Genomic DNA, 26,090 nt, shown 5'->3' with positions numbered 1-26,090 from the left:
TTGTTGTATTTTCCTTTACTGTGGGAGAGGCTTTGTGATAATTTTATTAACACAGCACAGAAGGAGACATTCTCTTATCGGACTATGAACACAGACATCTATCTGATTATAATGAAATAAATTATTATAGCTAAGAAATCAATTGGCTGCAGTCCCAAGATAAAGAACCATGAAACTACACAGGAACCACAAATAAAATACTATTTAAATTTATTATTCAGAATGGAAATTTGCAGGCAGTGTGCTTTTCTGTGAGACAGTTATTACAAACATCCACCCAGAATGATTCATTACATTTAAAATATTTCATAAAATAGGCTGGAAAAACACTACTTCCCTTGTGAAACGTTCAATGTGCTGTTGCTGACAAACAGAAACAAAAATGTTAGGACATAATACTCTGTGATGGTGTTGTATGCTTCATACTACAAAATGCAGCCCAAAATGAATGCAATACATTTTATCTTTAAACAAAAAAAGAAACCAAAATCTACCTACTAGACTGCAGCAGACTAATAGACCTATAAAAAAGCATCGTCAGATGCAGCCTGCAGCTGGATTTGAAAGTGAAGGAAGCAGAAACAACCACTAACATTACAGATGATCTGAATGGATGCTTTTCCCGTACATGTTTTCAGTGCATAGCTTCATGTGCCATATGTGAAAGAGGTAATAGGTAGCTTGTCCCCTCTCCTCCCCAAACACATACAATTAGCAGCTTTACAGTCACAAAGAAGTGTCATGTGTTCTCTCACTAATTCTTGTTCCATGAAAAATAAATGATGACTTTGGGTGCTAAGCAATTCGCCTGTCCTTTTTCACCTACTATGCACTACCCACTGGTTTCATCTATATAGTCAGTGGTGGTCTATTCTTCCTTTGCACATATAATGTCCCAGAAATTTTGCTCTCATTATGACTATGATAATAGAGTTTACTCCTGTAGTTTTCACTCACACAAATGGCTGATAACTTGAACCGCTCCCATAACCACCACCAGATGAGCCAAAACTGAGTTTCAACTGTCTCCTTTTCTCAGCTGTAATGGACAACACAATTGATCAGTGTGAAATACATACTGTACACATAACAAACCCTGATGACACATCAAGAAATTATCAAAATTATAAATTAAATAGTACAATTTACAAGTTCTACAGAAGGATGAAAAATAATTTAGAGCTATATCATATTATCACTTAATGAATCAGTATATGTACAATTGTAAAAGACAGTATATTGTGTACTTAAACACACTACCCCTCAGGAGCAAGTCACAAAATACTTTACTGTATTCAAAAGGTAAGCTATTCACATAACAACAATTAAAAGTGACCAGGTAAAGAAATTACAATCAATGTAATATAGAACAAAGTCTAAAACTCAGGTAGCATAATAAATACACAAATAAAATGTGGCAAGAATCCTACATACACCTTGGGTGCGGCCATTCCTTCATCTGATACTCGGATGGGAAAGGACTGGAGAAAACCAAACTACTGAGGCGTTAAACAGGAAAGCAACTCAGGAATACAGGTTTTAGTTTCAATAAGTACTGCTGAACAGATACAATCTTCAACAAGGAGTATCACATGGCATTAAGAGAAAAGATCACATGAAATGATTTCTAAAAACAGAATAAGATAAGCAAATATCATCAGTGAACACAGGCCAAACAATGGATGGATGCTTCCTAAATTACAAAGAAGTGCTCGAAATAGAGATGGACAGAAAAAGAGGGGTTACCATGAGTATACCTAATTTGTCAGGTTCTGAACAACTATCACCTTTAGTCACTGAGCAGCTACATTTCCTTCAAGTATTTTCAATGAATCATACAAAACCTGTTTGTACATATACTATTTACCAGACTAAATGTGCTGAGATTTGCATAATGCATTTGGACGTTACGCATCTACTGCAATGCTCTACCAACTATCCCCCACCCCTCTCACCACAAACATACACAACCATAGTGTTTACATTTGAATATAAAGATAAAGAATTTGTGGCACATGTATTGTTCTTTCCAAATTAGACAGTTTGTGTCAATAATACTATACTTTTAAATTAATATACACTTAAGTGAGTGCAAAGGTACAAATAATATTGTTATTATACAATTCAGCAGGGTACTAACAAACACAACACTTTGACATTATGTAACATTTTCTCAAAATGCCTGGAGGAAAGGGTAGAGTTATCTTATTTTTCATTATGCAGTTCACCTTCAACAGAAGCAAAAAATATGTCTAGTTCTTCATGCACCTTCATTTGGTCTCTCTTCTCCATGTTGCGTAATATCGTGAGAAATGTCTCTTATCAAACTTGTGGCCTGTTTCTTCTGTATGATTAACAATAGTCAAACATTTGCTGTTATCATATACTCTTCTTTGTGCATTTATAAAATTCTCTTTCAGATTGTCGAGCAACATAACATTCTGGATGTAACTTACCTACTGAACACAGCTTATAAATGATCCTATATATGCCTGATTTTGTGTGCTATTCTTTACATCCTGTTTTATATAAAGTCTAAATCTCTACTATATATTTATTTATTTATTTATGGTGAATACTGTGGAACCTGAAGATGTTGGCAATATTCTGTGATATGCAGACCTGCGTATTACACACAGGCTGCTAGAGTGCCTCGATATCAGTTTTGGTTTGTCGTATAGGTTTTATTTTTTACAATTATTTCAGTTATCTATACCCTATGCCTTGTATCAACTGACAGCTGCTATTATTTTTATTTTTTCCATTTATTGTTTGAGATCCTTACTAGTTATGCAATGTCTTTCCCAGTTGCAACATAAGTACTCTTACAAATTTCACACAACTAAAAGCAGTCTGCTACTGCTACTGAATGTATGCATTTACATTACTTGTAATCATAAACCCACATAAATGATCTAACACACACACACACACACACACACAAATTATGTACACCAACATTAAAGACTGTTAGCACCCCATCAATCACAGATGTGACAGGAACTGAAACTGAGGATAGCAAAGCAAAAGCAGAAATTCTTCTACATCTACATATATATTCTGCAAGTCATTGTAAGATGTAAGACCATTTCAGGTCTCTAAGCATCTCTGTAATCCTTGTGTGTTATTCAAACCTATTGGTAAAAAATCTAGTAGCCACCTCTGCATTGTTTCAATGTCTTCCTTTAATCCGACCTGGTTCGGCCCCAAACACTCGAGTAGTACTCAAGAGTGGGCCATACTTGTGTACTACATGCAGTCTCCTTTACAAATGAATCAAATTTTCCTAAAATTATCCCAATGAAGGGTTCAACAACTCACCTTCCTGACTGCAAGCCTTACATGCTTGTTCCATTTCATATTGCTTTGCAACATTACACCAAAATATTTAATAATTGTGACTTCATCAAGCAGGACACTACTAACGTTGTAATCAAATATTACAGGATTGTTTTTGCCACTCATCTGCATTAAATTATATTTTTCTACATTTAGAGGTAGCTGCCATTCATCATATCAACTAGAAAATTTGTGTAAGTCACTTTCTATCCTCCTTTAGTCACTCAATGATGACTCCTTCCCATACACCACAGCAAACAGCTGTCCATTGCTACTCACCCTGTCCAACACTTCAATTATGTACATAGAGAATAAGAGTAATCCTATCACACTCACCTTGGACACTCTTGACAATACCATTGCCTCTAATGAACTCTTGCTGCCAAGGACAACATACTGGGTTCTGTTATTTAAGAAGTCTTCAAGCCACTCACATATCTGGGAATCAAGACCGCACGCTTGTACCTTCATTAACAGTCTGCAGTGGGGCACTGTGACAAGCACTTTTTGGAAATCTATGAATATGAAATATATGTCTGTTGCCCTTCATCCATGGTTCACCGGATATCAGTGAGAAACAGGCAAGTTGAGTTTTGCACGAGTGATGCTTTCTGAAACCATGCTGATTTGTGGACAGCAGCTTTTCCATCTCAAGGAAATTTATTATATTCGAACTCAGAATATTTTCAGGAAATCTGCAGCAAACTGATGTTAAGGATATTGGTCTGTAATTTTGCAGATCTGTTCTTTTACCCATCTTATATACAGGAGTCACACACGCCTTTTTTTCCATCGCATGGGGCTTTGTGCTGGGTGAGAGATTTGTGATATATGCAAATTAAGTAAGGGGCCAATGCTGTAGAATTCTCTTCGCAAAACCAAGCTGGGATTCCATCCGGACCTGATGACCTATTTGTTTTCAACACTTTCAGTTGATTCTCTACACAAGGGATGCCTCTTACTATGCCCTCCATACAGGAGCAATGGTCAAACGATGGAATGCTTGAACAATTCTCTTGTGTGAATGATTTCTTAAACATGACATTTAAAACTTCAGGTGCCCTTCTAATATATTCTGTGGCCACAACAGACTGGTCAATGAGTGGCTGGATGGAAGCCTTAGACACACTTAGCGATTTTACATACGGTCAGAATTTTCTCGGGTTCTCAGCAAGATCTTTTGCAAAGGTATGACGGTGCTAGTTGCTATATGCTTTGCGCACTGATCTATTTACAGATACACAAATCTCTACTAACTTTAGTTCATCTTCATTTGCACATTCTCTTTTGAACCGAGAGTGCAACAGCCTTTGTTTCCACAGCAGTTTCCAAATTTTGTTGTTACCTACTCTGCACATACTTCCCCAGAACAGGATTTACAGTCTGTTTAAGCTTCACCCACAATTCCTCTGTGTCCATCATACTGGAACTAAATAATGTTAATTCACTGTCTAAGTATGATGCTAACTACTGCCTATTTGCTCTTTCTACTAGAAATACTCTCCTGTCCTTCTTGATTGACTTATTAACCTTAGTAACTACAGTCGCAATGATGACCTCATTGTCACTAATCCCTGTCTCTATACTTACATCATTGATAAGGTGAGGCCTGTCTGTAGCTACCAAGTCTAAAATATTTCCACTGTGTGTGGAGTCTCAAACTAGCTGCTCAAAGATAGCTTTTGGAAAATGTGTTCACAAATACTTCACAAGACTGCCTCTGTGTACCCCCTGCAATGAATACATTGATGTCCCAGTCTATACTCAGTAGGTTAAAGTCATCTCCAACTAATATTGCATGATCTGGTTATTTCTGAGCTACTGACTGTAGACTATGGTTGAATGACTCTACAACTGTCACAGTGGAATCAAGGTTGCTGGTAAAAACATCCAACAACTGCCTTGATTTCACCTGGATCTGTTATATGTGACAATACAACTTCAGTGTCACACTCAAATTCAACCTCAGTAAAGACAATATTCTTGCCGATTGCAATGAACACTCCTCCTCCTCCTACGGCATCAAATCTGTCTTTTCAATCTACATTATAGGAATTGCTAAATATCTCAGAGCTTCCTACTTTGGATTTCAGCCAGCTCTTAGTCCTGAGAATAATCGGAGTGTGAGAAATTTCCTGAAGGGAGTACATCAACATCTCTGCAAATCACATTTAAGTGCCTGGCAGAGGGTTCATCGAACCACCCTCACAATTCCCTATTATTCCAACCTTGTATAGCGCGCAGAAAGAATGAACACCTATATCTTTCCATATGAGCTCTGATTTCCCTTATTTTATCGTGGTGATCGTTCCACCCTATGTAGGTCAGTGTCAACAAAATATTTGCACATTCGTAGGAGAAAGTTGGTGATTGGAATTTCGTGAGAAGATTCCGTCGCAATGAAAAACGCCTTTCTTTTAGTGATTTCCAGCCCAAATCCTGTATCATTTCTGTGACACACTCTCTCCCATATTTCGTGATAATACAAAACGTGCTGCCTTTCTTTGAACTTTTTCGATGTACTCTGTCAGTCCTACCTAGTAAGTATCCCACACCGCACAGCAATATTCTAAAAGAGGAGGAACAAGCATCGTGTAGGCAGTCTCCTTAGTAGGTCTGTTGCATTTTCTAAGTGTCCTGCCAATAAAACGCAGCCTTTGGTTAGCCTTCCCCACAACATTTTCTGTGTGTTCTTTCCAATTTAAGTTGTTTGTAATTGTAATACTTAGGTATTTAGTTGAATTTACGGCTTTTAGATTAGACTGGTTTATCGTGTAACTGAAGTTTAACGAGTTCCTTTTAGTACTCATGTGGATGACCTCACACTTTTCGTTATTTAGGGTCAACTGCCACTTTTCGCACCATTCAGATACTTTTTCTAAATCGTTTTGCAGTTTGTTTTGATCTTCTGATGACTTTATTAGTCGATAAACGAAAGCGTCATATGCAAACAACGAAAGACGGCTGCTCAGATTCTCTCCCAAATCGTTTATATAGATAAGGAACAGCAAAGGGCCTATAACACTACCTTGGGGAATGCCTCAAATCACTTGTTTTACTCGATGACTTTCCGTCAATTACTATGAACTGTGATCTCTCTGACAGGAAATCGCAAATCCAGTCACAAAACTGAGACGATATTCCATAAGCACGCAATTTTACTATGAGCCGCTGGTGTGGTACAGTGTCAAAAGCCTTCCGGAAATCCCGGAATACAGAACCGATCTGAAATCCCTTGTCAATAGCACTCAGCACATCATGTGAATAAAGAGCTAGTTGTGTTTCACAGGAACAATGTTTTCTAAATCCACGTTGACTGTGTGTCAATAGACCGTTTCCTTCGAGGTAATTCATAATGTTCGAACACAATATATGTTCTAAAATCTTGCTGCATATCAACGTTAACGATATGGGAAATAAGGTAAATTTGTTATGAATACTTCAACAATTTACTGATAAGATTTTGACAGTCAAAGTTTCTGTTCCTTTGTAAAGGAAAACCCAGGAGTACACCATAGTTTAATTCTTGTACCACCATAAAGATGAGAGAAATAGATGTTAGTGTCAGTGGCATAGAGAAGCAGCTGAAATTGCTAAAACTGTACAAAGCTCCAGGGCCCGGTGAAATTCCTAAGGACTCTATCTTGAATTTTCAGCCAGGTTAGGCCCCTTTTAACAATAATTTATCATTGATCTCTCAAAAAGACATGCCCAATAGATGGAAGAAAGCACAGGTCACACCTATCAACAAGAAGCATAGCAGAAGTGACCCACAAAACTACCATGTGATATCCTTGACATCCATTTGTTGCAGAATCTTAGAACATATCCCGAACTCAAACTAATTAAATATCTCTAACAGAATGACCTCCTCCATGCCAACAAGCATGGATTCTGAAAACATCAAACATGTGAAATTCATCTTGAGGTGTTGGGTATTCTGTCGGATATCAGCATCATCCTTGCACGAAATATTTTGACAACTCTGACTCATTACCTTCATCAGACGGCTTGTCACGTGGAATGGTTCCAGTATTTATATCCATGCATTTACCCCTCCCGCATCAGTTCCAGGTGTTCAGTCTGCAGTGCATTTCCACTAGTAGTGTCCTTAGGTGTTCTCTCTTCAGTCCATGGTGGTTGTCTGTGAACTGGCATACCATTTTCAGTCTGTTGCGGTTCCAGGTGTTCTCTCTGCAGTCCACTCCCACTAGAAACGTTCTTAAGCATTCCCTCTTCTGTCCTGTGCACCAGGCCAAGTGCCGGTGTTCTGTCTTCAATTCCTTGCAATTGTCTGCTCGCTGGCATTCTGTTTTCGGTCCAGTGCAGTTCTAGGTGTTCTCTCTTCAGGCTACTCCCGCTAGAAATGCTCTGCAATGCTGCATCTTTGGTAAGGTGATCCTGGTGCTCTGTCTGGAGTTCGTTTCTGGCATCCACATTCTCAGTTCTTCTTTTTCTGGAGTTCTGCTGCTGCCCCCATTGTGTTTCCAGCAACTCCAGTGCAGAACTCACGGCCCTGCTGAGTTGGTAGCCAGTGTTCCATCACCTTTATCTCCGTAGACTCGCCCGGTATCTGGGGGTCTGTGTCAGAACCCTCATTTCACAAGAGTTCAGGAAATGATTGAGTTCCTGACAATATTTGGTAATGACCGATATAGTTCTCTGTCTTAGCTGGATATTCCTCTGATGTTCTTTGCATACGATGTCCAATGTCCTAGTTGTTTGGCCAGTGTATGGCATGCCACACTGGCAAGGTTTATTACAAATTTCTGGTTTTCGCAGTCCCCGGTCATATTTCATATTTCACAGTAGCCCTCTTATTGTGGTAGGAGGACAGAACACACATTTCACGTTGTGTTTCCTCAGAATCAGGCCGATTTTGGCAGAAAAACTGATTCTGCATAGGGCACGTATGCAAGAGTCTTTGCCTCATCTTGCTCTTCCTCTAGGTCATGTGTTGGAGTGGCTGAAGGGCCTTCTGAGTCTGTTTGGCTGTGTATCCATTCTTGTATAACACTGATCATAGATACTCTATTTCTGCCACCAGACTATCCGGATCTGACAAGCTGCATGCCTGGTGGACCAATGTCTTCTTGATGATTGCGTTGAAGTTGTAGTCATAAGTCAATGCCCAGTAGCTCATTATTCCAACGTCAAGTTGGTCTTGTGCAGCTGCATCCATTCTTGTACAACAGAAAATGGTCGGTGAGTTCATTTCCTGGAATCCCTATGTGAACCAGTGTTCAGATGAAGGTCACTTACTTTCCAGAGCTGTAGAGCTCAACCAGTAGGTTCTGGATGTTGGTGTCCAAAAAATTTCTGGGATAGCACAGCAATATGCCTTTTAAGCAACTCGTGGAACCGCAACAGATCAGAAAGTTCATCGTGGCCATGGATTTGCCATACCTCAACGTCTGAGATACAGAAACCAACTCTGCAGTGTATGCACTGCAGGCACTTGACAGAGTGCTTCTCGTGTCCCCTTGCATGTGGTAAAGCATAACCAACCCTGTCACTGACTTTCAATCCATCTGTGTAGATGCATATTGAATTAAAATAATAACGGAAGATCGAATGAAACAGGTGTCGGAGAAGGGTAAGATGAGCATCCTCTTTGGGGTCACAAAAGAAAACAGATCCATCTGTATCGCAGGACAGGGTACAGACTATGGGGGCTGTCAAGAGGGAGCTGTAGGAACACAGAGTGAAGAAGGCTGTAGAGGTCCTTCAGTAGAATATCAAGTCTAATCCCACCTGGTCCACCCAGTTTTGGGTGATGCCCCAACGTTGGTTGTGGAACAGAGTTGGGTGAAAGGGTGAGTAGGCCTCTGACAGATTATGATCGCATAATTTGCCAGAAGCTGCTATCATCTAACCCACAATGGTGGGACACCAGCTTGTGTCACGAGGCTGTCAACAGTGATCATAAGGAAGGCTCCCGTCGCCAACTGCACATGTGGCAGTCAAGTTATCTTGTTGACAATTAATACCTAAGAAATTAAAAGTTTGAATGATTTCAAGTGACTGATCACCAAGATAAATTTCTGGTTGCAGGTGCAGAGTTTGGAGTTGCAAAAATGCACAACTCACGATTTTGCAGGAGAAAACTGATAGCCGTGATTCAGGGCCCAATCACTTACTCTCTAGACAGCCACCTGATGTTGGCACTCAGCAGTGCGCAGTGATGCAGAAGTAGAGCACAGGCAAAGATCATTCACATACAGTGATGGAGAGACTGTGAGGCTCACTGAATTTATGATATCATTGATGGCAAGAGCGAACAGCGTTACACTCAGAATTGATCCCTGAGACACTCCACTTTCCTGTACATAATGGTTGCTGAAAGTTGAAACCTATCCGCACCGAGAGACAGGAAATTCTCGATCAAAATCGTAAACTGCCCCGAAAACACCACTCCTGTAGTGTAGATCGGGTGTGACAGACATAACCAGGTGGTATTGTATGCCTTCTATAGGTGAAAGAATACAGCAATCAGATGCTGGCAATACACAAAAGCATTGGCACTGCAGATTCTAGATGAACCATATGATCTGTGATGGACTGGAAAGCCTGAAAGCCACTTTGAAATTGTGATATATGCTCTCCAGCTTCAAGGCACCAACAAAGATGGTGATTGACCATTCATTCGAATAGCTTACACAGCCCATTTGTTAGAGAGACTGCCAGTAGTTAGTTAAAATATGTGGGTCCTTTCCCAGTTTCAGAAAAGGAATAACAATACCTTCCTGCCTTTGAGAGGGAAATTCTCCTTCCTCCAAAATATGATTAAAAAGCCCAAGGATACATATTTTGCTGTTGAAGTGTTGGCAGAAGAGCCAACACCGTGTTGCTAGAGGAGGCCGAAATGCCCACTTTTAATTACACGCAGATTGTTGTGAGGTCTGGATCAGTTAAGGGAATTAATAGTAGCAAATAAAGTACATAGTTGATGTAATACTTAACTTTAATCCATAATTGGTGTACATCGCTCTTGACGGTACATGTTTTATAATTTCAATATTAACTGGTAATGGCGCCTTGCTAGGTCGTAGCAAATGACGTAGCTGAAGGCTATGCTAACTATCGTCTCGGCAAATGAGAGCGTAATTGTCAGTGTAGCATCGCTAGCAAAGTCGGCTGCACAACTGGGGGGAGTGCTAGGAAGTCTCTCTAGACCTGCCGTGTTGCGGCGCTCGGTCTGCAATCACTGACAGTGGCAACACGCGGGTCCGATGTATACTACCGGACCGCGGCCGATTTAAAGGCTACCACAGCTGTTGGCAAAATGAATTTAGAGCATTGGGTCACGATTTTGTAGGTCCAGGAGCCATATCTCGATATTCAAAGTGCTGCAAAGCTCCCATTCACTGAAAGTGATGCTGTACGATAGAGAGCCATGTGCCATGTGTATGGAAGGTCGGCAAGTGGTGTCAAGTAAGATGTTTCAGAGTCAGGAAATGAGGATAGTAATTACTGCTATCAGACACTTCCGCAAACTGTGTCACAAAACGTTCAGCAAGTTCCATGGGATCAGGGCAGATGTTACCACTGACGAGGACACCAGGAACTGCCGAGGATGGCGGAGGCCACAAATGCGCCAGAGTTTAGTCTTTACTTGGAACGATGGTGTGTGAGATTGCACAGTTGATATACATTACTCCCAACACCCCTGCTTCCTTTTCTTTAATGAAAACTGCACTTTCGTCCAGAGTCTCCTGAATGCTATTAAATTATCCATAGAGGGATGGTGCTTGTGCTGTTGAAGCACCCTGCGGCATTCCCTGATAAGATGCGGCTATATCTTCAGACCACCACGGCACCAGTGATCATCAGGATGAACTGGAGGAGTAGGGTATCGTTGCTGCTACAGTATGTTTAATAGTATCAAGAGTATCCTGCACCACTTTATCGGATATCCATTGCACAACTGGCTGCAAAATTGGCCATGACGATGAAAGCCTTCTAGTCAGCTTTTCAAAATGACCAACATGGATCATGTTCCAGACATTTGTGAGTGGAGAGGAAGAGAACAATAGGAAAATGGTCGCTGTCACAAAGATCATCATCAACATGGACGGCCACTGAATCAGGTATAAGATACTTGGGATGCAAACCGTGAGATCAGTAGTTGAGTATGTTCCCTGGACTGCACTAAATGTGTTGCAGCTCCTGTGTTGAGTAGGCCAACGGCCAATTCTGAAAGGTGTTATAGTACTTTACCTTTGCAAGACATAGTTTCTCCGCCCCACAGAGGATTATGGGCATTAAAGTCCCCCAGTAAGAGGAAGGAGGGAGATATCTGTTCCACTCTAACAACTCGTAATAATGGAAAGGTCCATCTGGGGGTAGATGAAATTTACATATTGTCACCCAAGCTGACAGGTACACACTAACGGCCACAGCCTCTCATGCACTGGTAAATTGCACCTGCTTGCTGGAAGTATCAGAGGGTGCGAGGATACAGACCCCACAGGACGCTCTCTTGACATTAACGTAATTGATACTGCAGGGTTTGTAGTTTTCCAGAGCAGGGAGCTGTTTTGCTGTAAACCATGTTTCCTGACGTACTATGCCATTATGGAGTAAGTAGCCATTAATTGATGGAGTTCAGTCAGATGGTGATAAGAGCTGTTAAAGTTCCATTGAAGGAGCAATGGAGTAAGATCTGAGAAAATGGCGAATGGAAAAGATGGGTGTGATTACTTCACTACTAGATCATAGTCCACCTGATTGTGAGATGCATCACCAGTGTGCATAGGCTCAACCTCTACAGGGATGGGTAGTGCAACATCCAAAGCTTCAGAAAGTAGTTTATCTTTCTGCTTATCTATCTTATCCTTGTGAGACTTCAATTTCCTTAAAGATTTCCCCATTTTATCTTCCAGGAGCAACGAGGACCATATAGCCTTTGGCTACTGGTCCTTGTCTTGACAGGGGGGCTCCTTGGCAGGTATCATGCCACATGATGCCAGAGGAGTCTAGGCACCTCTGGTCACACCAATGGTGTGGGTGCCATCGGTGCTACAGTTGAACAGAGTAAAGGAGCTGACATTCCCTCCCTCAACTGTAGGGCAAGCCTTTGAATACAACGAGGGCCAGGAAGTGTCATGCGAGACCTTGACATCACCTGAGATATGGACTGTGACACAACAGTTGCAAAATTTGAGACCATATCAGTCAGATGAAGTCTTTCAAACTTTTCTTTGCATCTTGATAAGATAGGCAGTGAAGTGTTTTATACTCTTGAATTTTCTTCTCCCTATTGAACACTGAGCATTGCGGTGAATGAGAAGGTTGCTGTTCCAGACAGTTAACATACTGAGGACTGCACTCATGGGACACCTGTCCACATGCCCTACAGACAGCCTCATTAGAACAGCGGGAGGACATACATCTGAACATTTGGCACCTAAAATATGTCACTGGAGGAGGAAAATATCAATGTCATCAGAACTTCGTTCTTTTGCACTGGGTGGTGGCATCTGCTGACTTGCATGTACAAATCAGTGTGTGTGGATCTGCGATACACACTGCGGCCAAACAGGCCATCTACATCTACATTTTACATCCATACTCCGTAAGCCACCCGACGGTGTGTGGCGGAGGGCACTTTGAGTACCTCTATCTGTTCTCCCTTCTATTCCAGTCTCGTATGGTTCGTGGAAAGAAAGACTGTCAGTATGCCTCTGTGTGGGCTCTAATCTATCTGATTTTATCCTCATGGTCTCTTCGCGAGATATAACGTAGGAGGGAGCAATATACCACTTGACTCCTCGGTGAAGGTATGTTCTCGAAACTTCAACAAAAGCCCGTACCGAACTACTGAGCGTCTCTCCTGCACAGTTTTCCACTGGAGTTTATCAATCATCTCCGTAATGCTTTCGCGATTACTAAATGGTCCTGTAACGAAGCGCACTGCTCTCCATTGGATCTTCTCTCTCTCTTCTATCAACCCTATCTGGTACGGATCCCACACTGGTGAGCAATAGTCAAGCAGTGGGCGAACAAGTGTACTGTAACCTACTTCCTTTGTTTTCGGATTGCATTTCCTTAGGATTCTTCCAATGAATCTCAGTCTGGCATCTGCTTTACTGATGATCAACTTCATATGATCATTCCATTTCAAATCACTTCTAATGCCTACTTCAAGATAATTTATGGAATTAACTGCTTCCAGTTGCTGACCTGCTATATTGTAGCTAAATGATAAAGGATCTTTCTTTCTATGTATTCGCAGCACATTACACTTGTCAACATTGAGATTCAATTGCCATTCCCTGCACCATGCGTCAATTCGTTGCAGATCCTCCCGCATTTTAGTACAATTTTCCATTGTTACAACATCTCGATATACCACAGCATCATCTGCAAAAAGCCTCAGTGAACTTCCAATGTTATCCACAAGGTCATTTATGTATATTGTGAATAGCAACGGTCCTACGACACTCCCCTGCGGCACACCTGAAATCACTCTTACTTCGGAAGACTTCTCTCCATTGAGAATGACATGCTGGCTTCTGTTACCTAGGAACTCTTCAATCCAATCACCCGATTGGTCTGATAGTCCATATGCTCTTATTTTGTTCATTAAACGCCTGTGGGGAACTGTTTCTAACGCCTTGTGAAGTCAAGAAACACAGCATCTACTTGGGAACCCCTGTCTATGGCCCTCTGAGTCTAGTGGACGAATAGCGCGAGCTGGGTTTCACATGATCATCTTTTTCGAAACCCATGCTGATTCCTACAGAGTAGATTTCTAGTCTACAGAAAAGTCATTATACTCTAATGTAATACATGTTCCAAAATTCTACAACTGATCAACGTTAGAGATATAGGCCTATAGTTCTGCACATCTGTTCGACATTCCTTCTTGAAAACAGGGATGACCTGTACAATTTTCCAATCTTTTGGGACACTACGCTCTTCTAGAGACCTACGGTACATCGCTGCAAGAAGGGGGGCAAGTTCCTTCACGTACTCTGTATAAAATTGAACTGGTATCCCATCAGGTCCAGCTCTCCTTTTGGCAAGTACATCTAGAAATGGCAGGTGGCCATCCTTTTCCAGTTCCGTTATGAACTTAATATTTGAGTGGCATGAAATCACAAGTTCCAGAAAGGCATTGAGCCTAAACCACACGAGGCCAGATCACAAAGGTATCATCTACATACCTGAGGAAGCGTCTGGGTTTGTATCTAGCCATCTCTAATGCCTACTCTTCAAATCTGTCCACAAACATATTGGCAACCACTGGAGATGGAAGGCTGACCATGGCTACACCTTCTGTCTGTTCATAATATTGCCCCCCATACAGAAAATAAGTTAAGGTCAGTATACGTCTGAACAGGTCCAACAGAGCATCTTTTAATCAGTTCCAGCGAGTCTTTCAGTGGAACCCTAGTGAACAGGAATACCATATCAAAACTGACCATTATATCAGATTCTGTGTGATGTAGTTGCTTGAGACACTGCAAGAAGTCTTCAGATTAGTGGATGTGGTGAACACACTTCCCCACATATGGGAATAGCAGTTTCTTCAAATACTTGGCTGTTGGGTACATTGATGCACAAATGTTGCTCACAACTAGGCACAGTGGCATACCCTCTTTGTGTACCTTCCGCAGCCTATACAGTCTACATAGAAGAGGGCACTCCAGTTCATAGTTGTTTAAGACTTCCCAGGCATACTGCTTTCCGTGAAGAGAGCCCTGATCTTCTAGTCCACTTTGCCCATAGGATAACATTCCACGAGTTTGCATGCAGAGGCCTCCAGAAGTTGATGCACTTTATGATTGTAATGAGCCTAATGCATAATAACTGCAGAGTTCCCTTTGTCTGCTGGCAACACCATGGTGCTGCTGCCTTGCCATAGCCTCTTGTGTGCAAGCCTCTCATCACTTACCATGTTGAATTTTAGAGGCTTAGTCCTGGTGATCACCCTGCATGACTCTGGTAAATTTCTTCTGTTACATTTTATGGAAGTGTGTTGGCTATTTGCTCCCCTGCACTGATCAGACTTAAAGGATCTATGGGGATAAAGGCGATGGAAAACCTCATGAACCATGACACTGTGTACCTACTCAGTATAGCCTGGAATTCTGCACTGGAGTTGCTGAAAACACAATGGGAGCAGCAGCAGAACTCCACAAAAAGAAGAGCTGAGGGTGTGGACATTGGAAATGAGCCCCAGATAAAGATCCAGGCTCACCAGACCAAAGATGGACTGTCACAGGGCACTTCTAGTGTGAGCAGACCACAAAGGGAACACCTAGAACAGCAGTGGACCAAAAACAGAATGCCAGTGTGCAGATTGGTGCATGGGGTCAAAGACAAAACACTAATACTTGGCTGGACCAACGAGAGATAAGAACATCTCTAGTGGAAGCGGACTCCAGACAGGAACCACAGTGGACCAAAAACTGAATGTCAGCCCACAGACAGGCACTCAGGCCAAAGATGGAACACCTAAGGACACTGCTAGCAGGAGCACACGGCATATTGAATGCGTGGAACCAACGCTGGAGGGAAAAGAGTGTACATATAAATACTGAAACTATTCTAGTTGACAAGCATTCGCAGGTAACACCCGATGGAGATCACGAGTCATGTCTTTGAAATATCATGCAAGACTGATGCTAATGTTCAGCAGAATACCTGACACAAAATGTCAACAGATCACCAGATAAGTATGAAGAATTACATCAACAGACTCTACATCCAGGAGCAGATGGAGGACACTTGCACTGTGATTAACCTAAGTGGCCACCAGTTTGATGACACCACTCTGAAAATACTTTGCAATGACTTCTATAAAATGTGCCCATTTCAGGTTTCATCAGTGCAGTGGAGCAAGTAACCAATGTACTTACACCAAATGTGGCTAAAGAAAGTCACTGGAAGACCTGCAGGGTGCTCACCAGAACAAAGACTCCAAAATCGAACACCTCAAGTGATGAGTGGCTTGCACTCAAGAAGCTCACGAAGACAGAAGTATCATGGTGTTGCCAGCAGACAAAGGGAACTCTTGCTCATTTTGCAGCAGACTGATTATGATGAGAAAGTGCGCCAGCTTCTGGAGGACCCTACGTATAGACTCTTGGATTGTGACCCTACAGACAAAGTGGACAAGAAGACCAGGGCTCTCTTGAAGGAAACCAGTATGCCTGACAAAGTCATTGAACGACGACAAGAGTGCCAGTTCCACCTAGACTACTTGGGCTGTCAAAAGTATTGTGACTGGATTGAGGATATTTTGGTACAGAGGATGCAGCAAGTTATCTTGGATGGAGAGGCAATGACAGATTTACATTTACATAGACACTCCACAAGCCACTGAATGGCACATGGTGGTGGATACCCTGTACTACTACTAGTCATTTCCTTTCCCGTTTCACTTGCAAACAGAGTGAGATGAGACTTAGAAGTAACTTGGGGTGTGACCCGGGAAGTGTGTTGGGACCATTGCTGTTTATGTTGAATATTAATGACGTCGTGGACAATATCAATAGTAACTTCAGACTTTCCACAGATGATGCAGTTTTCTACAATGAAGCACTGTCTGAAAAAAGCTGCAAAAATATTCAGTCAGATATTGGCAAGAGTTCACAGTTGTGAGAAAATGAAATGCCTATGGCCATCCTTAAGATCTTATTTGTTGTGTAGCTACCAGTTTCGGCAATTCAATGTGCCCTCTTCAGGCTGTAGTTGATGCTGAAGGGGTTTACACGATCCACATGTACACTGCATCAGTGGCCAACATAACTGGTTTACGCAGACTATCTTTAACTATGATGTCAGCACTCCAACCATCAACATTTGATGGTTTGGAGTACTGACACCACAGTTACAGGTAAACTGCGTAACCCAGTTATGTCAGCCACTGATTCAGTGTATATATGGATCGTGATAACCCCTTCAGCATCAACTATGGCCTGAAGATGGCACATTGAAATGCCAAAACTGATAGCTACACAATAAATAAAATCATGCAGATGGCTATAGGCATTTCATTTTCTTACAATAGTGAACGGCCATGTTCCCCAAGACTTCCAGTCGAAAAGATGCACATAAAAAAAAAAAGTTCAAAGTTGTGTAAAGATTGGCAAATTGCTTTAAATGTTCAGAAATGTACAGCTGTGCACTTCACAAAATGAAGAAGTGTAGTATCCTATGGCTATATCATAGTTGTAATCTGTCAACTCACACAAATACTTAGGAGTGACAGTTTGTAAGTATATGAAATAGAATGATAACATAAGACTCGGCTGTGGGTCAACCAGATGGTAGACTTTGGTTTAATGGCAGAATCCTGGGGAATTGCAATCAGTCTACAAAGAAAAGTACTTACAGTGTGTAAACTTTTAGATGGCAGACCTCTCCCTAGTCCCGAATCGGTAGAAGTCGGTAAACGTCGGGAGGCTTCGGTAGGCATGCAGTTGCGACTGCTGCCAACATTACGTAGCTGACTGTGTTGTACAAGGTAGCCATTGTCGTCTGCTTCGTTATTGTTTTGTGCTGTACTGTTCTGCGTGTTTTTACCGTCCAGTTGTGCTAAACATTATCAAAATAAGTGAAGAGGCAATTGCTGGCCCATCTCGGGAGTCGCCAACAACCCCTACCGGTAGGGCTACGGTTAGAAGGAAACCAGTATTACGTAGCGATGCTCGCAAAATTATATTGCGTGTGATTGAATGCCGCGAAAGGGAAATGGAGCAGAAAAAATTGTTTCCATTACTCTTTACGGGCGTTCTGAGAACAACTCATCAAAGTTTCATTGCAATCGGACGAATGGTTTTTTGAGCGCATAGTAGACAAACATACATACATTCATTTTTATATAAATAGATTTTAATATACATGACGATTTCAGTTTCGTTTACGAACAACATTTAAAGCGAGTTTTACTTCCAAGCCTTTCGTCTGCTTTCCTGTAAGCATGACGCGCAATTTGTAGCGCCAGCACTGCAACTGGTAGGCGTGCCTTGTCCCCCCCCCAATGGCTCCTCCCCCCTCGCCAGCCAATGCTTGCTTCCTCCTCTCCCCGCACACCCCTCACAACTCAGCCGTCTTACAGTTAACACACTGTACAAATCACTCATGTAACCCATCCTAGAATATTGTTCAAGTGTGTGGGACCCATACTAAGTAGAACTAACAGGGGATATTGAATGGATACAACGAAGGGCAGCACAGCTCATCACACATTTTTTTCACATATGGGAATGTCTTACAAAGATGTTGAAAGAACTAAACTGGAAGATACTTAAAGATACAGGCAAATTATCCCATGAAAAGCTACCTAGAAAATTTCCAGAACCAACTTTAAATGAGGAATCTAGGAATATCTCACAACCTGCTACATATTGCTCCATCAGGATAGTGAGGACAAAATTGAACTAATTACAGGATATAGAAGTATTTAAACAATCATTATTCCCAAACTCCATTTGTAAATGGAACAGGGAAAAGCCCCAATAATTTGTACAATGTGACGTACCCTCTGCCGTACCCTCTGCCACACACTACACAGTGATTTGCAGAGTATAGATATAGATTTTTTGTCCACCTGAAGATGAGATTTTTCCAAACTTTTGAGGATGAGCAATAAAATAGAAATCAGAGACTGACTGCAGTATTTATTGACTCCCCATAAGCAAGCACAGCAAGTGATGCATGAATGCCATATACATTAGTCACTGTACCATCAGAGGAAGATGTAGCAAGCCAATGTGTGAGCAAATATTGTGGGGGAAAATAAATTTAGTTCCATTCACATCTGACGTCATGAGATAAACCTTTCACAGAGAGCTCTTAAAGATGCTGAACCAACCGATTATTACATCTGTCTAGTCTTCATTGTAAGTGTCGTGTAGCAATAAAACACCCCATTTGGCAGTGAGGAGACCAATGCTCATATACAAACCCAACCACAAGGAATTATGACAGATCAAAGGCATAACAGAACTTATAGTAATTACACAAAGTGCTACAATAATGATAGCTTACTCAGAATGGACTTTGTGTATAACACACACATTCCATAAAATGGGAAATGCACGATAGAATAATGACAATATTATGAAAAGGATAGATTGCTACTCACCTTACAGCAGAAAAGTTGAGTCACAGACAGGCACAAACACTGCTAAACAAGTAAGCTTACAGCTAAAAGGCCGCCTTCTGAATTAGACAGCATACATACACACACATTCACCCAAATGCAACTCATACACACATGACCACTGGCTGCCGAGGCCAGACTGCGAACAACAATGCATGATGGGAAAAGCAATCTTGGTGGTGAGGGTAAGGAGGAGGCTGTGGTGGAGAGGGAGAGAGATAGCATGGTAGGAGTGCGGCAAGGTAAAGTGTTGCTTGTGGGAGCACATTACCTTGTCAATCCTGTACAAAAAACAGACCTCCCATACCTTGTCTCTCCAGTCACCCACCACCTCTCAAGTCCCACCATACAGCCACAGAGCAGCATTCCCCTCATGAGTCAGTACCACCCAGAACTGGAGCAAATGAACCACATTTTCTGCCAGGATTCCGACAGCCTCTCGTCGTGTCCTGAAATGAGGAATGTCCTACCCAGTTATCTTCTCACCCCTTCCACAGTGGTATTCAACCGTCCACTGAACCTACACAATATCCCCCTCTGTCCCTCCTCCACCCCTGCTCCCAAGCCCTTGCCTAATGCCACATGTCACTGTAATAGGTCTAGATGCACGACCTGCCCCATCTATTCCCCCACCAACTACTCCAGTCCGGTCTCAAGTATCACCTACCCCATTAAAGACAGGGCTACTTGTTGAAGCTATCATGTGATCTACAAACTACGCTCCAACCGCTGTGCTGCATTCTACGTGGGCACAACAATCAACAAGCTGTCTGTCCACACAAACAGCCACTGACAGACCGAGGCCCAGAAATAGCCGGACCACCCAGTTGCTGAGCATGGCGTCCAAAACAATGTTCTTTGTTTCAATGACTGCTTCACAGCCTGTGCTACAAACATTAGTTTTTCTGAATTGCGCAGGTAGGAACTCTCCCTGCAATATATGCTATGTTCCCATAACCCTCCTGGCCTCAACCTTCATTAGTCATTGTCCTTCACCCAACTATCCCCTTCTCTGATCCCACTCCAGCACTATGCAGCCTTCTAATCCACCAACACACTCACAATCTTTTTATTTCTCCTCTTTTCTGCCCCCCTCTTCCAGGCCCGTCTTAAAGCCAGTTGGAATACCCTATCCCGACAATGTTCAATTTAGTGACTTGGCTTCCCTGGATTTCAGGAACCACTGTAGCCACTGACATGAAACTTTTACAGGACATTAAACTGTATGCTTTGAGTCTACTGAACTACAATAATTGCATTTCAGCCACTGAATATGAAAATACAATTTTTTAATTACACAGTTAAAATTTTGTGTACTTTTTTGTATGTTATCGTAAATAATTTTAATTATACATAACATTATGTTCTTTTTTTACTTCAGTAGACTCAGGATATGTATCTTATTACTCCCTGAAAATTTTAATACTCTACAAGAAGTGGTTTCTGAGATTTAGGAAAAAATGCAACAGAAAATGTAAATTTTCAGGAAAGGCTTCTAAAGTTTCAAAAGACTGTAACTCACTTATATATGCTTAATTTTTTATTTTTAGTCACTCAGATGCACCATGCGCTATACTGTATATCATCCTCTTGATCTTTTTCCAAGTTATTTCTTCTTTTCTTCTTTCTGGACTCCTTAGTGGCCAACTATGCTGCATACTCTGCTTTATCAAAGCGAACCTTGTCCATCCATTCAAGTTCTCTAATGCAGTTTGCTCCAGGATTAATTCCCATATGCTGTAGCACTTTCACCCTACCAATGTTGCCATCATTAAAAGCAATAACAGCATCACTGACCCCCCACTTTAGTGTCTTCATTCCAATAAAAACATTTTTTGGTAAGTGAGTCCATATAAGATTATTGAACAACTCATCAAGATTTTGAGTCTGACCATGCAGACACTTCTTCAGTAATTCAGGATTTGCAAGGTCTCTGTAAAAAGGTTTTATCAAACAATGGAAAATCCAGGATGGAATGTAACAATACCAGAGAAGAAAAGTTGCTACTCACCATATAGTGGAGATGCTGAGTTGCGATAGGCACAACAAAAAGATTCACAGAACTGTAGCTTCCGGCCATAAAGGCCTTTGTCAGCAGTACACGCGCGCGCGCGCGCGCACACACACACGCACACACACACACACACACACACACACACACACACACACACACACACACACACACACACACACACGCAAATGCAACTTGCACACATGTCTGCAGTGTGCTTTCAGTTCTCTTTGACTGGACACGTGTGCACAAGTTGCATTTGTGTGTGTGTGTGTGTGTGTGTGTGTGTGTGTGTGTGTGTGTGTGTGTGTGTGCTGACAAAGGCCTTTATGGCCAAAAGCTACAACTATGTGAATCTTTTTGTTGTGCCTATCAAGACTCAGCATCTCTGCTATATGGTGAGTAGCAACTTTCCTTCTCTGGTATTGTTAAATAGGTTCTATGATATCCATGACTGCTGCTGCGATGGAATGTTTATGGTTGTATGAACTATTTGAGCACTGGGCATTGCGGTAATTGCATCATGAATCAGGTGCAGGGGGGGGGGGGGGCCAAAGGTGATGTACTGATTTTTCATCAGTTCACAGTCTGTGGAAGAAGGTAGCCCATACTGCCTGCCTGCTTCATTTTCAACAAATCCTCAGTATTATTTCTAATTGTCATCCCACAATACTGCTGTGGTTCATCAATCATTTTGTCTGTCAGCCTACCTCTTATAGTTTTACCAACAGAAAGTTTCTAGTCTCTCAAACTTTGTTTCAACTTCCTCAACATAGTGCCCATCTTCTTCTGGATATGACCAACATATTCCAGGTTTGTGATAATCTTCTCACCATAAGGCTGAGCGACTACTACACTGTTACATGCTTTTGAGTCTCCATCACATAAGATTTTAGGGTAACATACTCCCTTTTTGTTCACAGATCAACTAAAAATTTCAATAGCTGCAGAGGCCTCCATACCACCACTCTGTCACAGATATGCCCTTCTTCATTCCCTGACTACACTTATAACAATGTTTGGTTAAAATCTGGAAGTCTATCAACTTACCAGTATCCACACTAGTCAGTAACAACAGAATTCTTAGAACTGTACCCGCACTTCTTCCAAGTGCCATCAAAAGCTACTGGTATGTCAGTCATACCATCATTTATTTCAACAGCTTCTGCCAAGTGCCATAAAAAGCTACTGGTATGTCAGTCATACCATCATTTATTTCAACAGCTTCGTTTGCAGCACCCTTAAACTGACTCACATGCAACAGATTCCACAGCAGCTCCAATAAAATCCTGCATACTTGTCGATTTTACGAGGTGGGCGTGGCATATTCATCATAGCCCACATTGTTTCTGCTGCAGTGCGTCCTTTGCCAATAGCTCTCAATCCATAAAACCACCAAACATTTACTTCGAAATAATTAGCTTTTCAGAATTCTAAAATGAATGAGTATATTTACAACTGGCACAATTAATGATAAGTTTCCTGGCTAGTCCATTTGATACCTCACTGTCTTTATGTAAACTAACTGGCCCTCCACATATTTTACAACACACACATTCATCTAATACCCTTGTTAGGATGTGTAAATCTATCAGAATATAATCTAACCTACTATTTACATCACTTTCATTTTATGAAACCTGTGTATCACAATGTTTTGTTTTAATCTTCGAAGCACTAATTGGTGTTTCTCAAGATACTGACAAGTTTGCCTGTATTTCAGTGCCTGTAACTTCACACGCCACAAGCTGAACACATTTCCCTTTATATTCAAAAATCTATTACCATGAAACCCGTGTTTTACTTTTTGAGAGATTTACCAATCTATTCATCACTTTTCCTTGGAAAAATGTTAGCACTTCAACATATAATGCATGTTTATACTATGAAACGATACGATACTGTTTCTGACAGTGCTACCAATACAAACACATAATTTAACTTTTATAACACAGCAATCCACAGCCTTCTATATAAAAAATTACCGATTTCATTAGATCTTGAAGTAACGCACGTAAAAAAATTTAACATTTTCAACTGGAGTAGATTATAGTTAAAAAAATAAAATAAAATACTTCCCACGTGAGGTTATAAATGATATATATATCATTTTATTCAGAAAATTGCAAATTTTATAATGAGATAAAAATCCAAAAATGTGAAAAAATTTTCCATTCCAACTCCCTTTACCTTCCAGACTGCACCTAGCTGCCCTATCCTCTCCCCACCTCATTCCTGTGTGCTCCCACAAGCAGCACTTCACCATCCTCATCCCTACACTGCTATCCCTCCTCTTACCCACCCCAGCCTCCCCCTTACCCCCACCACCCAGAGTGCTTCTCCAATCAGGAGTTGTTGCTCATAATCTGGCCTCAGCAACTAGGGACAGTGGTCATGTGTGTATGAGCTGCATTTACACGAATATGTGTGTGTATGTTGTCTAACTCAGAAGGCTCTAAGTTGTTGCTAGGCACATAAACAATACTGACAATGCTGTTATCTTTCAGGAGAATTCTTCTTCAGAACTATTGAGATCATACACTGGTCAACATAAAGAATGAATCGCACAGCACAAGTGTCATAAAAGTAACAGTGAAAGTACTGATTTGCATCGTAGTTGTAAAAATTGGCAAAGGACTAACTGGTTTAACACTTAGCTCAGAAACTGAGAACTGTGAATCTCATGGATTCTACCACCAACAACTTACATTTCGCCTAAGTATCGTGAAGGTAAGAGAAATTACAGCTCATATGGAGGCATATGGACAGTCCGTTAAATTTCGGGCATGCAGCCACTTAAATAAAAGTTCTTCCACTGGTATTTCGGGTGCATATCATCCGCCCACCCTCAGAGTGAGTCTCGAGACTGACGACAAGGTGCCACGCGCGGCCTTATATGCTCAATCCCATCAGTACATGCCTGCAAGTCATAGACACTAACTGGCAACAAAGAGAGATGCTTACACACGTGCCACGTGTGGCAAAGACGTGTAGACATTTTATTCGCTTATTGATCTGTGTACGGCAAGAATGACACCATGACGACTTGTTCTGCAGATTAATTATCCTAAGAGCTGGGTTTCATGCTTTGTACAAAGTAAAACAATTATCTCTATTTATTAAATTATTAGCTAATCTAATCTCTATAGTTTCCATGAAGACGGAATCACAAAAGGAAGAGGTTGATGTTAGACTCTTCAAATCACTGTAGTTCATGGAATGCCATGTATCAATACAATGTTCGGCCACAGTTGACCTGTCTGGCTGTGATAAACGTGTGTAACTTTGATGTTCCACAAATCTCTCATGAACATTGTGTGTTGCTTGACCTGGGTATGACTTCTCACAATTTCCACAAGGGATCCCATACACTCCCGCCTTACAAAGCCATAAATGTTCCTTTACAGAGCCGAGTAAAGCTACAATCTTCGTGGGAGGTCAGAAGATAACCTTAACACAGTGTTTCAAGGAGAATATGGCCTATCTCCGAGGAAAAAGCACCCACATAGGGCAAAACAGCACTTGATCTGAAAGAATTGCTACCTTCTGCCCCATTACATACCTGCATTCTAGGTTTTACATTGAATGCTCTAAGAATTTGCTGAGGACAAAATGCATTAGCTTTAAAAATGCTCCAACAAAGACAATTTCTTAAAAATGTAACAATGCTCTATTTCTTCATTTACACTAGAAAGGAGACACACAAATAATACTAGACTTACCAGCCTCCTCTGCAAAAAATATTCACTAAAATTATAATGACCTACATAGAACAAACAATTAATCAGGCAAATGAACAAGCTGGCTTTAGAAGGGGCTAGTTTTATAGATCAATTTCAAGTCATCAACAAAACTATAAGAGAATGAAGAAATTATTATGATTTACTACTTTCTCCGCAATTCATGGATTCCGAGAAGCTTCCAACTCATTTTCATTGAAATCTGTAGAAAAAGCCCTAATGAGACAAGGCAATGATTCAACTTATACGAGTACAGTAACAAATATCTATTCTATGGCTTCTGCTATGCCTCATCAAGACAGTAGAAAGAGTCAGGCAAGGAGATTCAACCAATACAATTCTCAGCATTCCAAGAGGAAGTCTTCTGATCCTTGCAATGAGCAAATGAAGAATGAATCTGTTTTAAATGATCATATCCAAAAAAAAAATTGAAATGAGCGTACGGCATTGTGGACCAGGGGTCCCCCATTCGGGGAAGTTTGGCCACCAAGGGCAAGTACTTATTGCATTCAACACCACATTGTGCGACCTGCGTGTCAGAGATGAGAATGAAATGATGATGAGGACAACACAACACCCAGTCCCTGAGCGGAGAAAATCTCCTGCCGCAGCTGGGAATCGAACCCGGGCCCCTTGGCATGGCATTCTGCCATACTGACCACTCAGCTAATGGGAGCTGATCATATCCAAAACAGACTGTTCACACAAACTTTAATAACAAATCGAATGATCTGACACAGCAAGTTAGCAAGTAGGACTGAAAATCAATTACAAGACTAAAACATTGAATAATAAAACAACTGGTGAAAGAAAGTACAGTAATCAGTCACAACTTGTGTTTATTGTGGCAGAATCACATTTTAGACACTGAATGACCATA

The 26,090-nt window shown here is 41.3% G+C and overlaps 1 protein-coding gene across 4 annotated transcripts in view; it reads right to left on the bottom strand.

Annotated features, from left to right (window-relative positions):
• Window positions 1-26,090, bottom strand: part of LOC124777540 (dual specificity mitogen-activated protein kinase kinase 4-like) — a 135,342-nt gene that overhangs the window by 89,532 nt on the left and 19,720 nt on the right. For all 4 annotated transcript variants that reach the window (XM_047252996.1, XM_047252993.1, XM_047252995.1 and 1 more), the window contains one exon: window positions 958-1,039. In XM_047252996.1, coding sequence (XP_047108952.1) covers window positions 958-1,039 — 82 coding nt within the window. The remainder of the gene's footprint in view (window positions 1-957; window positions 1,040-26,090) is intronic.

The sequence above is a fragment of the Schistocerca piceifrons genome, chromosome 2 (genome assembly GCF_021461385.2).
Source record: "Schistocerca piceifrons isolate TAMUIC-IGC-003096 chromosome 2, iqSchPice1.1, whole genome shotgun sequence".
Lineage (NCBI taxonomy): Eukaryota > Metazoa > Arthropoda > Insecta > Orthoptera > Acrididae > Schistocerca > Schistocerca piceifrons.
The sequence above is the reverse complement of the archived record's forward strand: the minus strand, read 5'-3'. Positions and strand labels throughout refer to the sequence as shown.